General features: G+C 35.6%; 1 protein-coding gene across 2 annotated transcripts in view; it reads right to left on the bottom strand.

The window, feature by feature from the left end:
* The window catches only part of DPYD (dihydropyrimidine dehydrogenase), a 768,719-nt gene that overhangs the window by 390,667 nt on the left and 360,007 nt on the right, over positions 1 to 18,045 (bottom strand). For both annotated transcript variants that reach the window (XM_023641574.2, XM_023641571.2), the window contains exon 12: positions 15,897 to 16,081. In XM_023641574.2, coding sequence (XP_023497342.2) covers positions 15,897 to 16,081 — 185 coding nt within the window. The remainder of the gene's footprint in view (positions 1 to 15,896; positions 16,082 to 18,045) is intronic.

Raw genomic sequence — 18,045 nt, 5'->3', positions numbered from 1 at the left:
CAGTTACTTTGCCCTTTGAAGAAATACCTATTGAGGGAAAAAACTTGCAAAGCAGAAATTAATTTGGATTAGCTGCTTACATGGTGGAAAGGCCTAGGTATGGTGATTAGAACTACAACATAAAATCATATTTCATTTCTCTATCTTGAGAAATTACTATTTGAAATGAAAATTTTAGAAAAGATATGAGGCTATTGAAAAGTTTCTAAAAAATAATAACCCAATTTTATTTGCTTTTTAAAGGATTATATTCACATTGGTCTCAATAAGATATTGTAACCTGAGCATAGAATAAGGTTACAAAATTAAATGGTATTAACTCAAATCCACGTGACCTTTTTCCCCATCTACTCTGTCTTCACCCCTAGCTACCAGCTCTTTAGCAACTTAAGGGAATATCATGCAAAAATTCCTCTGCCCTTCAACAAAAAAACTATTCCTCTCCCAATTTTCCTCATTCACTATACGAGACTATCATTCATCCAGCTTAAGTAAAAAAAAATCTGTGTATCACTCTTGGCATCTCGTCTCTCTCATTCTGTATTTCTATTTCACCAGCAAATGTAACGACTCTGTCTCTAAAATACATGAATCCATGCACTTCTGTCCCTTCTCACTGCCACTAATGTCTCTTGCTGGGACTATTTCTTACTGATTTCCTTGCTTCCTACTGAAATCCACTCTTTACTTTGGACCAGAGTAGACTTTTAAAAACATAAGGTTGATTGTTTAAAACTTTCCATTAGTTTCTCATTGCATTTTGTTAATATTCACACTCTTTATTATAGCCTACAAGATCCTTCACGATCTGGTCTTGGCTTCCTAACCAAATTTACCTTATGCCACTCTCTATGGAAATACACGTATCGGTCACATATGACTTCCATCAAACTCTATCTTTCCCCAGGTGTTGCACTTGCTATTCAGGCTTTTTTCATTCTTCTGTTTCCACGTAAACTTTACTCTCACTGCCGAGTACCAGCTCTTTTAGGAACTGCTATGGACTACATTGTGTCCCCTCCTCGTCAATTCCTATGTTGAAGCCCTAACCCCTCTCAAAGCGATGGTACAAGGAGACAGGGCTTGTTGGAGTGAGATGAGGTCATGGGGGTGATAATATCATGATGGGATTAGTGCCCTTAAAAGAAGAGACACCAGAGAGCACACTCTTTCTTTGTCCCGGGAGGACACAGAGAGAAGTTACCTATCTACAAGTCATGAAGAGAGCTCTCACCAGAAGCTGATCATGCTGGCACGCCAATTTCAGACTTCCAGCCTCACAGAACTGTGAGAAAATAAATTTCTGGTGTTTAAACCATCTGGTTCATGATATTTTTTTATGGCAGCCCAAGCTGACCAACAAAGCAACCTATGGTAGAATCATCAACAAGCTAAGTGAACTTAAGGAAATGTGCTTCCTAAATCTCATGTGTCCCATCATCTAAAATATTTCCTCAGCATATTCAATTTTTCAACAATATTTATGAAGTGCTTACTATATGGTAAGCATTATGACCAGGTACTAGGAACACAGCAGTACACAAAGTTCATTTTCTGGTCTCATGGATCTTATGTTATAGAGTGATGGTGGAGGAAGGAAGGAGACAGACAAAACCATAGATGAGCGTGTGTGTGCATGTCTGTGTGTATGTGGCTTTAAGTGGCTTCTCCTCAGAAACAGGTGCACAGAAAGTGGGGAAGGGCGCAGTGGGGCTGGGTCCAGGGAAGGTTTCCATTTGGGCAGCCTCAGAGGCTTCTTTAATAAAGTAACATCTGAGCAGATACCAGAAAGAGGTGAACAAAGAGTCATGCATACATCAAGAGAGTTTTGGTAAACTCTCTTTATGACTTTGAAATGAATGGTCCAATTTACCAGTTGAGCTACAGCAAACACTGTGTTTTTAAAAAAATTCGACTAATTGTAACATCATCCGTTAAGAAAATAGCATAGACTATTACTCAGAGCATCTATTTCTACAACTCAAAGAGCTTGTTAAAAGGATAAAAGCGTGAATTAACTTGAAGAAATGGCTTGTAAGTCAGCCAAAGATCCCCTCCAAATAATACATAACATGTTGACAAATTTTCAAAAGTGTCAATCAAGAAGGTAACAATTGCCATATTCACAGGCCCAGGGGCAAAGGTGGCGACACTGCTGACAAGATGTCAATGACTAGAGTAAGAAAAGCCTGGTGACCAGCACAGGGTGGTGCCTGACAGCAAATCCATGTAGCACAAAGGAGTAAGTATGATCAAGGTGAGAGTGATGAAGGTAAATAAAAGAAGCTGACATTTAAGAAAGGTGACAGCAGCAATGTTAAATATTAAGACTTGGAATAAAAAGCTCAAAATTGTAAGTCAACAACCTACCAGGTAATACCTGCTTTTGTGTTAACCTATTAACCCTTGTATTGCTGGAAGGAGAAGTTTCTGAATCAGACTAAGATGCAGGGAGAAAACCAGTGTAGTTGCTCAGAGGTCACTTTGTGACCCCAATCAGGTCAGCGAGCCCTCTTTAAACCTCATCTGTCTCATCTTCAAAACACTTATTGTGAAGGACGGTCGTGGGGATCAACCAAGAAAAATTATCATGTACTGGTACGCTCATTTTCTTCTTTCAATTTCCATGTTAACCGTACCCCTACCACCTGTTTTAGCAGACTAAAGTAGTATCCATCACCAAGGAGTCAAATGAACTTGAAAACTGCCTCCCAAAATTCATGTACCTCATAATGTAAAATGTTTCCTCGGCATGTTCAATTTTTCAAGCATATTTACGGAGTGTCTACTACATGGTAGGCATTTGATTGGCCGGCCATTTACTATGAGGTAGGCACTGATCTAGACACCAAGGACACCACAGAGAATAACCACAAAAAAAACCATTTGAAGGCTACATTCTCAATGGATGTTGTCTGGTACACAATGACTGTAAAATACATGAGGAGTGATCTAAAAATGAAATAAGGTAATTTTGAGGACTGGTTGCATGGATTACAAAAGTCCTGTACCATTGCACTCATCCCCATTCTAGCGTAGAGTTCTCTGATGACTGGCAGGCACTTGCCTATGTGGTCTGCCTTCCACATGCTCAGCTGGAGCTCAACCAAAGAGAACACCATGAGGAAGAGGTGGGATGGTTATTGAAAAAACAGCAGGGCTAAGAATGAAAAAATTTGAGTTCTGGCTCCAGCATAGCCATTACCGAGTTTCAACACCTTAAGAAAGGCATTACATTTCTCCTGTTCTTTTTTTTATGGATGTTATTCCCGTCTTTACCTCCTTGAGGATCTTTAATATATTTATCTTAAAGCCCTTTCAGATAGTTCTATTATTGCTCTGTTCTCCTGAGCAAATTCTCCTATTACTTGAGTTTGCTCTTTTAAAGTTTGTTCCCCAGCTTCCTGACCCATATGTTAAGTGGTGGAATCAAATGATCTCGAGGGCCCTATCCATCTCAACCAACTTCAGCATAGGTTTTCTAATTTGTAAAATGGGAAAAAATGGTTACTCCAGAGGTGATTTTGAGTATAAGATGAATGCTATATCCCTAGATAGATAACAAGATAAATCACTTTTGAATACATTAGATTCTTTATCTTTAACATATATTACTTGGGTTTCAGAACCATAAAAAGTTATAATTTTGTCCTTTTTATGGATGAAAATAGTGAGGTTCAAGACAACACATCTGAGATTTTTAAAGTTTTTAAGTCCTTGAGCTGGGAATTCCACCTCTGTGACTACATCGTGCTGTCTCAGAGTCATCAATGAGAGAACTAAAAGGCAGAATGACATTCCTAAAGGTCCAAAGGCAGAATTAAGGAGTAATTAAGTCAGGACTTGAACCCAGGTTTCCCGATCTTCAGGCTTCCATTACACCACCTGTATCTGGATATTTTTCAATCTGATCCTTTACAATTTGTATAAGACTCAAATTTACTAAATCACAGAATACAGAGGAACATGATTCTGTTTAAAATTTCCAACTGAGTTATTTTGCATTTGAATTTCCCCCAGCAAACTAAAGGTTTTCGGTGCTTTGTGCTAATGCGATGTTGTCATCAGTGCCATTGAGCCCCAGGCATCAGGGCACTGGAGAAATGGCATGGAATTCTTAACACCTACAGCCCATTTGGACCAAGCGACACTACGGTGGCTAATTTCTTTCAAAGTCCAGCAGCACACATTGAGGTCAGGTTCTGAATGGCATGGATCAGATTTTTCAGAGTTATATTTTCTACCCATTACAATCTTGAGTTATCTGCCTGAAGTAGCAATCTACTGTTATATTGGTAAGGAAATATTCTGCTTTTATGGAGACAATTTCATTTTAAATTACTTTTCAGGTCAAACGCTGCCATTTAATAAAAGTTTGGAACCCTATACTAAGTCAATAAAAGGCATTAAAATTACTTATTAGTCATGGTATTTTCTTCCTCTATCGTCAACTAGATAGTTTTGTTTTGATAGCTCCATTAGATATAGGCTCACTCCTCATTTTTTCCGTGATTTCTTTTTATAACATATAAATATTATAAAGAATAAATCCCCCTTCATACACAAAGAGTTACACATTACTACAAATAGAGTTTTTAATAGAAAAAGTGCCAAGTCTCTGATACTAAATAATTATTTTAAAATATTAGCTAGAGAATACACTAAAAATTAACCTGAATGTACCATCAAAAAGGCAAATTCTTTAGATCATACTATAGGGTTACTGTATGCTTATTTATAAGCACTGGAAATGGACTTCATTTTTCAATGCCTGTAAGTAAATTTAACCTTACTAGTTCCACTGAAAGGGGTAAAAATGAGATCACATGCACTCTGATTCTGGTTCAGTCTAAAGGCCCAGTTTCCCAGTGAGAAATTGGGCTGAAGTCATCTCAATACTGTGATCCTGACCAAGTGGAAAAACAGCATGGAAACAGCATTTAGCCATGACATACTTCAATATTATTTTTTGGAGGCTATTACTATCTCAAACTGAAGCCATTATGATTTAAAACTGTCTTTTTATTGATATTCATTGTTTTTCAACCTGACAGTGGCCAATGATTTATATCAACCTTCTCTTAACATAGGAATTAAAGAGTTTGCAATATATCTTAAACTGAAGGACACTTTTTCAATAGGTCTGAAGATTTTAATACAGTTGTCATTTCAAAAGCCTTACCTCGTCTCAGTTGGAGAGGGGGTTAGAGAAGAAGCCAGCTCCGTTGATAGGATTGTTTTTATCTCAAGCAGTGGAGGATTCAAAAATTAGTATGACATATTGATGATGCCTTTTTTTTTTTTTTAAAGCATTTTTATTCTCTAAGTGCAGGAACACTGCAGTTGACTGTCAATCATTAAATCACAAAATGAAGTCCTTTGCCTGGCTAGGAGATGTGCAACTATACCAATGCTGGTAAACTAACCACCAAATTATAGCCTTTTCTCCTGCCTCACCCAGATTTCACAGGGGCTGCACACCCAAATAAATGCCTCTTGGCTACCCATTCATCTAACAGCTGGAAAGATGACACTTGACATTTGGAAACTTTCCTGTGAAGATTGCTGCAAGGCTTTCCCATTAGCTTCCTGGTGAGACTGTAAGGTCGAATGAGCTGCCTCAAAACCTGCAAAGGGTAACGGAAATACTCTAATATTAAGCCGGTGCAATTTAAATTTCTAATTCTCACATCATAGTTCTTCAGATATTGTAGAAAACCATTGGTATATTTCAGGGCAAAAGAATGCCTTTGAAGATGTGGAATTAAAGTGATATTTTAAGCAATGATAACGATGTGTCTTTTATTTAAAGTTGGCGCTGAAGGTCTTCGAAGCAACAGAGACTTGGACATAGATAAGTTCTTCTAAGTTTGTTTTCTAAAATCCTAGACTGCCATATTTTTAGCAGCTGTTCATCTTGGACCAGAGCAGACATCTTTAACATGAGGCACAGCTGCTACCATTCTTCAGGTTTTCACATCATAAACATTATTAGAGATAGTTTTAAAATTCTTATAATCCAACAATGTGGTTTCATTCTGAAAATCATTGAGCCCAATATAAAGTAAAAGTGTAAATATTCCATTATTAAGAAAATGCTGTGATCTCATAAATCTTTTAAGTATAAACATATGCCTTTCTTTCCTCTTTAGAAAGATAATTCCTTTTAAAGAGACCTCAAATCAGAAAGTTTTAACAACCTGACTGTTCACTAAAGATATTAGACAAAATCCCTCACATAATCTCAAGCCCTAAAAATGGCAGAAGGTGAAAGATTTCATTTACTGATATGAATGCACATAATTCAATTAGCTTTATAGCAATGATCCTTTTGCACTGTGTTCAATTTCAAATTCCCCATCTTCAAAGTGTCCTTACAATTTTCTATTCTTGTTTGTTCACTCAGTATTTCTCAAGGAAAGATTGACAAGAATGAATAGGCCTCTCTAAATGTTCAGTCATATGTTCAAATGTAGATAAAATTAATAATACGATTAGAAAGGAAAATGAAACATTTAAAAAATATATGCAGAAGGGCATTGAAGAAACAGGAGACATGAATTATATAACTTTCAATCTTGAATTAATCACCATCTGGGACTGAAATCATTTTTTAAAAGTCACTTTAGTGATACTGAATTGGACCTCGTTAGCAACAATGACAGACAGGGATTCCTACAGATGTGCATCTCATGGCCCCAAATCACAAGTCAACACAAGTATAAGCCTAGCTTTTCCACACCATTTCATCAGGGAGTCTCAGCTCACAGGAAGAAAATGGAATACTCAGCAATGAGTGGACTCCTCCTTTCTCTTAAAACTAAAATCACAACTACCATTTTGTACTCACTCACTCTATGGTGGGACTCTGGCATAAAGCTCTCTCCACTAGGTACTGAAGTCACAAATTCATTTCACATAGTCTATTGAACTGCCATCAGATGGTAATGACTTTCTGTCACTCCTGACCTGGGGCAGATTTGAACTAGTGACCAAGAGGTTAAAGGCTCTGTATCTCATTACCAATCCCCTGAGCTACCTAGTTCCCTCAACAACTAGTGATTCTGTTGTGCCTCAATCGAACCAGAAGGACATACACAAAAACCTTAAGCGGCAGAAAAGTAGGTCATCACTCCAAGGAATTTACGATAGTTTTGAAGAACTTTACAAACAACTATTTCAAAATATGCCCATATTCTATATACAGCTGAGAAGAATCACAGTGACTATTAGAGAACTTCATAACCTTCATTAAAATATCATATAAGCTTCACCGTTGAGCTGAAAAACACTGCAGAAACCTAAAACTTAAAAGATTACCTGTGCTCTGTGATCTCATTGGGTTAAGAAAGACACTTTAGATCTAATATGATGCCAGAATATTTATGTACGTATTTTGGATATCTGTTCTAAGATAATTCTGTCACAAGAATCAGTTTCAGGGAGGATTGACAAATTAGAAAGAATAACATAGATTTATAAATGAAATAATCAAAACAGTATCAGGCACCTTAACATGGACACTTGCTATAGGAATACAGCATATTTTAATAAAGGATAAAGTTTGAGGAGGAAACAAATAAGAATATCACTTGGGAACATGCACATAGACAAACTCATGTATATATAAAAGAAATATTGAAACTAAACCAGTAATGAAGATATTAACTTTTTGTTGTTGTTGAAAGTTGACCTCAAATGTTGGCTGCCAATAAACAATATTCTATAACTGTTCGACGTCAATTATTCTGTAACTAAGTATTCAGAGACTCCTCAAGTCACTTGCAAGCACAATAATCAAAACATTTTTTAACGTTCAGCGTCTCAGTGTCTCCCTCCTTATCCTTTGCAGTTTCTTATAAGTGTTTGATTTTCACAGAATGAATTCTACCTGGAAGAAACTGGGTGTTCTTTTCCTTTTCATTCTCGCCTATATTTGAAGAAGGTCTATACAAATTCTTTTCTTTATTTGAATTTCTCTTCCTACCTGTTCATTTTGTATTTATCCCTCCACTAATAACTCTTATCTTTTGTCTCAATATTTCTCTTTCTATCACTATAACTGCTTTTATAGCAGCTACATGTGAATTTAGTTGACTCCTTCCACTAATAGTAATAAATATTGTGATTTTTTAAAGTTGCATCTAAGAGAGAGTGAATTTAAAACAGAATTCTGAACCACAGAATAACGACATAACTAAAAGTTCTTCTAATGATGTAATCAAACCAGTGTTTTTTTTTTTTTATTTTTTTCCTTTTTCTCCCCAAAGCCCCCCGGTACATAGTTGTATATTCTTCGTTGTGGGTCCTTCTAGTTGTGGCATGTGGGACGCTGCCTCAGCATGGTCTGATGAGCAGTGCCATGTCCGCACCCAGGATTCGAACCAACGAAACACTGGGCCGCCTGCAGCGGAGCGCATGAACTTAACCACTCGGCCACGGGGCCAGCCCCTCAAACCAGTGGTTTTTGATGTTATAATTTCCATATATTTAAGACAGACTTTATTTGACAAAATGTCCCACATTTATAATTTCATCTTCTCAGAATTACCATGATTAATTTAGGGAAAATAAGTTGCTGATATAGGATTAAAATTTAGAAGAATTCAGCTTATATTCCATCTCCAAGTTTGTTCTCAGTGGAGGATACAGCATGGTGCGGTATCATATAGCCTTTCTTCCCCTCTACTTTTTATGACTAAATTTGTTTATATGTTATTACTAGAACAAAGCATGTGCAATCTTCTGAATAATTATATTTTTGCAAATTAATAACATTTGGTATCAAGCCTTCTCTTTAGCGATTTGTAAAGAAGGACCCTAGGCATCTGACAGACTCTCTTAACCAAGTTAGACGCACTTAACAGATTCACTGGACTAATTCCTCTTTTCCCTTTCCTCAGTGAGACACAGAAAGGACAGCCAAGGAGTGCTGAATCTATGTAGTGAGTAGGGGACTCCTGTGTGCCGATGGACTTTCTACTCTACCAGTTGAGCTGTGTGCTTATTAAGACTCAGTTGAATGTTCCTCATCCCATTTGTCTTGGTTATAAATATAAATACAAATTACGTAAATTGATGAGCTACAGGAATGTGAAAAGAAAGGAGGTTGATTCTGTGGAAACTAAGTTGAATGTTTTCAAAACATTTAACAAAGGTGAGTTACTAAAAAAAGAAATTACTTCAAATTAGGTTTGGATTAAACAACTCAAATGACAGTAGAGCAACCATATAAAAATCTAGAGAATTGCTTCCCATATTTCTTGAAGGTGTTGCTCCACTTTAAAAAACAAAACTAGAAATTGAGGACAATATATTATAGTCAAGTTTAGACCATAAATATTATGAACCTCCAACCACTGGGTTCAAAATGCCTTACCCTTGCTTTTTTTTTTTTTTTAAAGAAAGGAAAATGAGAAAACATCTATATGCTTTAAATTAAAAGGATATACTTAATGTATGTGTATGTGCTTTATACAAATCCCCATTTGAACTTTTTCAGACTAACCGATGAATTATTGATTTCTGCTTCACAGGATAAGAGAACTTCTTTGTACTTCTGTATTTTTAAAAGAATGTTCTGGATTTAACCAATTTACTGTTAATGAATGTTCTGGATTTACCAATATAATTAAAACACCTCATTTTTATCCTCAATTAACAGTTAGGTTTAGGTCTTTAATCATACTAATCGAGCTAATTGTTAAAAAGTACCAAGGAAGTAGTTCAGTACGGGGAAAATAATATATAGACATGTATGTGTTCGAATCCTGGCTTTGTTATTGACAAGATATTGACTTTGAACAGGTTTCTTTATCATTTTGGCCTTTATTTTTAAAAGCTGTGAAATAAAGATAATGATACCCATTAAACGAAATATTGTAACAAAAAAACTACAATGTATAATACATGTTAAACAAATAGTAGTCATTATTAGTGATTAGACAAGTGAATATAAAAGGTATATTCCAAGGAGGATAAAAATCAAGGATCACTTCTTTCATTAGCTTTCTCCCATCATTTTAAGTCAACTGACCTCTGCTCCTTGACTACTTTAGCTCCTCGACTACTCCTAGGCTACTGTATTGGTTGTAGTAAACTTATCTTTCCATTACATCTTATCATATATCTTTCTCTAATTATTTCACATAAGTAATTCTTGAATTCAAACATCATTATAAGCTCCTTTAGGGAAGAAAGGGTTGATGTGGTTACATTTTTTTCCTAGCACAGAACTTTTTATCTATCCATCTGTACACACACGCGCACACACACACACACAAACACACAGGGGAAATTAAAATAAATCCACTAGAAAGAGGCAAGTAAAAGTGCAAATAAATTTTAAAATTTGTAGAAATTTTGCTCAGCTATAGTCATTCTTTCAGTTACATACTCTTTCTTTGGGGACATTATCAAAATTAGCTTTTATTCAGTAATTCTTATTCAAGTGGAAGAAGAAAACTTAAATATGCCTGGATTCCACTAACATCACACAGTATTATAAACAATTAAGGTGAAGTCATATTGGATCACTTATTAGTACAACTTCTTAAAGGAGCGTAAGTTTAATATTATAAAATAACGACTCTTAAGAAGAGAAATGTCAAAAAATGTTTCTCTCTACACTAATACCAGAGATGACTCTATAACTTCTTTATGCAAATAATTTCTCCCATATTCTTGTCTCATTACACACCCCAAAGTAAAATCCTAAACTGGGTATTCTCATCATGTTTTAACTCCATCTTAATTCAGATCCTTTCTCCAATTATTCCTATATATTCTCTATGTTTAGGGCCTCTGCTAGCCCAGACTGTCTTTTGATGAAATTTTAAAAAGCTGCCACATAGGTGCAAGGCTTACAGAACAAGCAGAAGCCATTTTTATGAAAATTCAAGGAGGGTGCTCCTTCCTCTGAATAGAAGTGGCACAAGAAAAGGTACCACTGTTGGTGAGTGGAGCTTGGTCTGGATTTCAGCCAGCTGGTACTCTTGTCTGGGTACCCCTTGAGCAGTAAGCAAGCTATACAGTCTTATCCCAGAGCACTAAGTTCCAGCAATTCAAACCACTCAATATTCTTCCGATTTTTCTTATTCTCCCTCTTTACGTGTATTTTGATTTTTTTGAACCCTTTGCTGACTCCACATCCTGATACCCACATCAGACAGAATCAATCATTCTCTCTTCCACGGTACCTTTGTGCTTTTACATTTTTAATTATTACATTTATTATATTGTATTAGATATATGTTTACTGTGTACTAAGGGCAAGTTTTATGTTTGGTTTTTTTTTAAGATTTTATTTTTCCTTTTTCTCCCCAAAGACCCCCAGTATATAGTTGTATATTTTTAGTTGTGGATCCTTCTAGTTGTGCTGTGTGGGACGCTGCCTCAGCATGGCTTGATGGCATGTCGGCACCTAGGATCCGAACCAGCGAAACCCTGGGCCGCCAAAACGGAGCGTGCAAACTTAACCATTCAGCCATGGGGCCGACCCCACAAGTTTTATGTTTTAATTCACATTTATAAACCTAGTGATTAGTGTTATCTATAAAGGATAGCATTATTATTTTTTAAATTTTATCGTTTATTGAATGAGTGAACCCATGCATGAATGACTATATGGATAGACAGATAGATGTACATGGATAATAAATGAATGGCTAAATAAAATGCTTTTCTAATTAGCTGAAATAGCCTCTTTCAATTTTCATCTGCTAAAACCCTATACTTTGGCTTTCTATTCAAATCTGCTATCTTACCATTTTTCTCTGATATTATTTTGACAATCCAAAGGGAATGATCTCTAATAACCCACAACAATACAAATAACAAATACTTATAGCTCAGATTCTCTACTAAGAGCTTTCCATAAATTCTTTTACATAATCTTCCCTGTAACCCGATAGGGTAGCAACTCTAATTATTATTGCTTATTTATTAATGGATCACTTATTTACCCCTGAGAAGACCACGTCCTGGAGCAATGCAGTAACTTGACCAACGTCATACAGTTTGAAAATGTTGCAACTGGGTTTGAAATCAAGTCTGTTTAACTCAGAGCTCAAATTTCTAACCACTATATTATACCTCTCTTCATTTATTCACTTTGGTACCCTCCCAAAGTCAAGTGTTGGGTCCAACAGCTTGTACTCAATAAGTGGTAATTGATCAAATTAAATAATGAAATTTAAGTGAGGTTCTCATCAGACAACCATGGGAATTACTGAAATGCCAACATAGATGTCTTTAAATACTCACATTTTTCTTAAAAAGTATACTGCAAAGAAATTCTAAATATCCAATTGCAATGATTGCATGTATGAATTAATACTATAACGTGTGTATTAAATCATTTTTTAAAGTACACTATCCAGTATTACACTTGCCCAAAAAAACCAACGTAAAACATAAGACAAGGTGTTATAAACCTTCATTCATGAATACACTTCAGGCATTACACAAATTTTTCTTAACAAATGCTGCATTTCTAAGAAACACTGTTTATTTACAGTGACGATGAACTTACATAACAAACCCATTAGTTTTCTTAACTCCTCTTTAAATTCCTTTAAAATGAATTATCTCATTCTACATATTTTCCCTGTTTAATAGATGAATATACTCCTTATTTTGAGGGTATAACAATAAACAGCTTGGTCACTGGCTTGTGTAGAGACAGATCAGTAAGCAGGCTTCAATCAGGGAAACTTAGGGTGCCAAAGAACACACAAGCAAAACTTGAAGGACAAGTAGGATCCAGACAGATGAAATGGGTGGAGCAAGGGAAAGGCCCAGACTCAGGAGAAATCTTGGTATGTTGGGGGAAATTCAAATTGGCATCACAAGCTAAGGAGTTTGGACTTTATCTTGAGTGCAAAGAGGAGCCTCTGAAGGGTTTTAAACGAGGGAATTAAGATCAAACATGTATTCTAGAAAGATGACTCTGGCTGCAGTGTAGGGGCACTGGATTTGACAAGGGAGAAAGCGGAGGCAATTTTGAGAGGCGTGAGAGGCCAGAACTAAGTTAATGACACTGTGGAGACAGAAAAAGCCCACTTTGTCTACATGTTTCTTTTTAGTCTTATCACTGCTTAGCACTTTGCATCCAACATCCTGGCAGGAGATTTTACCTACCTTCCATTTCTACTCCATTTTTAAAATGTACTTCAACACTTTGTTTGACAAGTCTGAATCCTTCAGCCAAATCCAAAACTCCTAGTGGTCAAAAAGTTTTTACTTTATATTTCAAACACTATTATTCCTACAAATATGTATTTTTAAAGTACGTGCAATTTTTTCATCATTCTTAAAAGTTTGTTTCCTTGCTTTCATGAGTAAGTGGAAGCTAACTAAAACGATGGTTTATTTTTTTTTAATACACATTTATCAGATTCAGGGAAGTAAAAAGATACAGTGAAGTCAAAAGAAAAATACTCTTAAGAATCCTTTCAAATGGTAATTGTGAAGCACTACAAAACCACAATCATCACAAAATAAAGTAAATATTCTCTGTGTATTTTAATTTAAAAGCTATAAATGGATTTAAGCATTCAGAAGAAAGTTAACGCATGCCATCCTCCACTGACCCATGTTCAGTTTTACCTTTTCAAATCTCTTTAGCGTCTCTGCCTTCCTACCATTTTCACTCCTGCAAACTGAATTCACACATTCACTGGGTTTCATCTGGTCTAGCACAAGAGCCTTTCTCTTATCTCCTGATTCCACTTTCATCTGTTCAAGGAGTTAACAGGCTGATCAGTGAGATATCTGGTCAACCAAAAATTGTACTCTAAGCAAAAAATAAGTGAATTCAAATAAGTGTATGAAGGAGTTTGTACAGAGATAGAAGTGACCAGATATATACGAGAGAGGGAAGCATAAAAGAAAATTTAGATAAATAGTTCATAAATAAAAGCGCGTAAAGCAGTGCTGTTTTATAACAAGAAAAGTGTGTGCGTGTGAACACACTAGTGTAAATCCTTCAACTGGGTTTTCTTAAGAAGTACGTCTTCTGAGAATGTGGTGTTTCCTACTTTTCTCATAAACTTTCTTTATATATATATGTTTGTACGTGTTATAATTTCATGTGTTTGAGTGTTTGCTTTAATGCTGTTAGTAAATAAGAAGCCGTCAGCCTCCTATTGGTTTCCAAATTGATTTTGAAAATTGTATTAGTCTGAGTAATCTAGACGTCTAAAGACCACTGATTTAGAGGATTTGAATCTAGGAATCAAACACGCTAGATCCTGAAGGTGGAACAGGTTTGGAGGGTGTGTTTGGTGTAAAAGCAGTACATTTGAAGCATAGGTTAGACAGTCTGTGAGGATGTCCAGCAGACAGCTGGACCATGGAAGAGAGAGCCCTACTGGAGACAGAGATCAGGGAGTTAGGCAGAAGGAGATGCGATTGGGACTTGAGAGCTCTATGAAAATACGAGTAGAATGAGAACGTAAAAATATAGGGTGGTAACTTTCGGGACAGATAGAGCAAAAGGAGCCAAAGCAGGAGTCCACCCCGGGTAGTCGCCTTGAATTGCTTCTTTGGTGTGTTTCTGAGCCAGGGAGACCCTCCAAAGCATGGATGCTACAGAGACTGGAGCCGGAGCCACTCACCAACTTTTCTCCTTTGCGTTTGTGTCTGTTAAAACTACATTCCTCTTTCCCTTCTCTCCACAGCCTAGTCTCTTTTAACTTATGACTGGTTTGAACAGCATTCTTGATTTTAGATCTGGCATCGCCTCCAAAAGACTTCCCAAATCACACCTTTGTCTCCACGCAAAACCCATAAGTTGGTTACTGCCATTCTTGGAGCCCTACATTTCTGCGACACCACACTCCAGTCCAGACCCCAACATCTCAAGCCCCACTAGTGAGAGATGCCAGGAATGAGGTGGGAGTAGGTAGGTGAATTGAACATAAAAAATATGATGTAGTCAGTACCAAGTCTAGGGCCTACCAAGTAGATAGGTAATCCTGTATGAATTACAGAAACAGTAGGAGGACAACCAGAATAGACTAAATGGTCATGAGAAAGAGGAAAACAAATATTCAAGGAAACATTAAAGACAAAGTGAATTTCATTAGTATGTGAGAAACAAACAAAAGAAAGCAAAAGAAGACAGGCAGGATCATAATGTGAATAGAGTCTTTCCTGAATAGGAAGGAGAGAATAAGAATTTTATTAACAAGAGCAAACTTTTCCAGAAATAGTTTATGTAAATGAGGTCACTGTATCTACATTTAACTAAATTATAGAGCAAGAAGAAAACAGAACATTTAGTCAAAAAGTAAGACAGCTGAGATGTAGTTATGGCTTTTTCCTGCAAGACAACAAGTTACTGAACCAGAGTATGTTCAACTTTATATTTTATCACTTTTATATTTTGCATTTGTATCATAAAACTAAACAGAGAAAAAAATAATTACAATTGACATTTATAACATATTTGTTTTCTTTCCACTTAGGTGCATATAATTTGGGAAGTGAATAGGACCTCATCTGATCCTAATGGATAGACAACATAGTTTTCTGTACTGTTTAAGATCACTAGGAACATAGATTCTATCTCCTATCATATTGTGTACCACCCAGATTTGATAAATATATTATTTATGTCTTTAAGCCACTGATAAATATTTTGAACACAGCACAACTAATGACTTCATGGCATTCCACTGGTAGAAATACACAATGGATTTTCAATCAACCAAATAGTTCTACTATCCAGTCCACATTTTAAAAATTTCATCCAAGTAAATATGTAAGTGACACATTTCACATAAGATTATTATATACCTTATAGAAATACTCATATGAATGAGTAGCAAATATAAATGAAGAAGTACTTATCCACTGAAAAAAATTAACTGAAAGTGATGGCAAATGCCTACCTGTATATATTTGTGAATGAACCAAGAAGCTTGCTTGCCATCATTCACTGATTCCACTGTGGTGTTAGCCGTACCAACAATATCACCACCTGCAAACACCCATGGTTCACTGGTTTGCATAGTTTCTGGATCTACTTCTGGGAGACCCCATTTGTTAAATTTTATAGGGCTCAAAGCTTCTTTTACTGGAAAAAAAAAAAAAAAGAAAGACAACAGGTAATGACTAATCTGTGTATCACGTAACAGTAATTTGAAAATTAAGAAAAATTATGATTTAATTATTGTTCTAGGGATTCGAACTGTTTTTAATGAACCATAACAACAGAAAGTTAATGAAATATCTGAGTTAACAGCACATTCAAAATGTACTGACTTTACCAACTCAAAATATACCTCACGTGTAGAATTAAAGACCGTGGTTTGGGCAATGTTTCAGAGCTGGTATTTATGTCTAAGAAGTATGGATCCATGAAGAAGGAAAGTACAGAGTTTTAAAGATTTTAATGGATATAAAGTCCATTTAAATCCCTTTAAGTGGATATACAGTGCATTTTCTAAAACTTCATTTGTCCATAACTATTATTCTTACAGATTTGTTATTGCTTACATGATCCCAAACTTGCGCCTGTGTTTCACAGGTGTAAGTTATATTGTGGATTTGGGTCAATGGCAACTCTCTTCCTTTCACAACAAGAAGCTTAATAAACAAAACAAGACAAAGCCTACATTTTCACCGTTATTTGCAGTTAACGCTAAGCAATTTCATGGACACAAAACATAGTCACATTTAGCCAGAAGTTTTTGTTTTATTTTGTAAAAATCAACAAATGCAAACATTATCACTAATTACTTGTAAAAAATGCTGTGTAAAAGAGTTCTAAATTATTTGCTAAATATGTTGTGTTCCAATGTATCTACGCAGGTCATAGAACAAGGAAGAGGTTGAGTTCCTTTAAGAAAAATATGTAAAGGAAGCTTTGCCTAGACACATGATCCTGATATTTGGAAGAGATAAAAGAATAAAAGTTAGAGAAAGGGTTGATCAAGAGAAGAAATGAAGAAAAGTAAACAACACCATTTATGATGGAGCAAACTGAGTCAGTGTTTAGGATAAAATGTTCTCTCCACGTATTCACGTCATGAATTTAAAGTCGAGCATCTCAAGACAGACTAAGGAGCTATTCTCTATTTCAATTCAAAAGAGAATATAACAACTTAAACCTAAGGAGAAGGGACTGGATGACTGGAACACAAAAGTCAGTTGTTGAATAGATTCATGAGTCAAGTTTAAAGTAAAATAATTAAATGTAAAAAAATGTTATTCTAACATCGAAACCAATTTCTTCTGAGCAATAATAGAAAAAAACAAAAATAAACCTTGGTACATATTTGTAGCTTTCTACTTAAGAATACTAGAATTTTAGAAAACTATTAAGGGACTACTGTTGATTGCATTTTCCTCACAAGACTGTAGGTTCCATGAGAACAGGAATGTGTCCGTGCTGCGTGCCACTGTACCATAGAGCCTAGTGCAGCACTTGGAGCACACGAGACGCTCAGCTCAACAGATGAACGAATGAATGAACGAACAGACAGATCAATGCTAGCGTGCTCAGGTTTTTATTTAAAAGTCTGCTACTGTTTGTATCTCTGATGAAATTTCATCTTTCATTGGGAGTAAAATTAAATATTCATGTAATTATTTTCAATGTAGAATGGCATTTTGAGAAGATTTTTCTAACATCTTTAAAGGTCACATGAAAAGAGACCTTTATCATTTGTTCCCCATTGCGTAACAGATCATCACTACCGTCTGTTGACAGTTACTTGAGTTGCAAGAAAGTCAATAGTGAACATGCCTCATCAATTCAACCTATTATAATAATGGTAACTGTAACTGAATGGTTTATGTAATGGGTTTTATATATGTATATACTATGTATATAGTATAGTAAATATAGTATATAGTATAATAAATATAGTAAATATACTACATATATAGTAAAAAATAATTCTCCTGTATAAGAAATGGCCTTATTTGTCCAAAACTTTGATACAACTTCGTCCCATATAGAGATCTGCAATAAAGACGATTTTGTAAATGAGAAGGCATTCAAAATTATTTCACTGGGAAATCAAAGCCCTTTTA

This window comes from Equus caballus, chromosome 5 (assembly GCF_041296265.1).
Source record: "Equus caballus isolate H_3958 breed thoroughbred chromosome 5, TB-T2T, whole genome shotgun sequence".
Classification (NCBI taxonomy): Eukaryota; Metazoa; Chordata; class Mammalia; order Perissodactyla; family Equidae; genus Equus; species Equus caballus.
The sequence above is the reverse complement of the archived record's forward strand: the minus strand, read 5'-3'. Positions and strand labels throughout refer to the sequence as shown.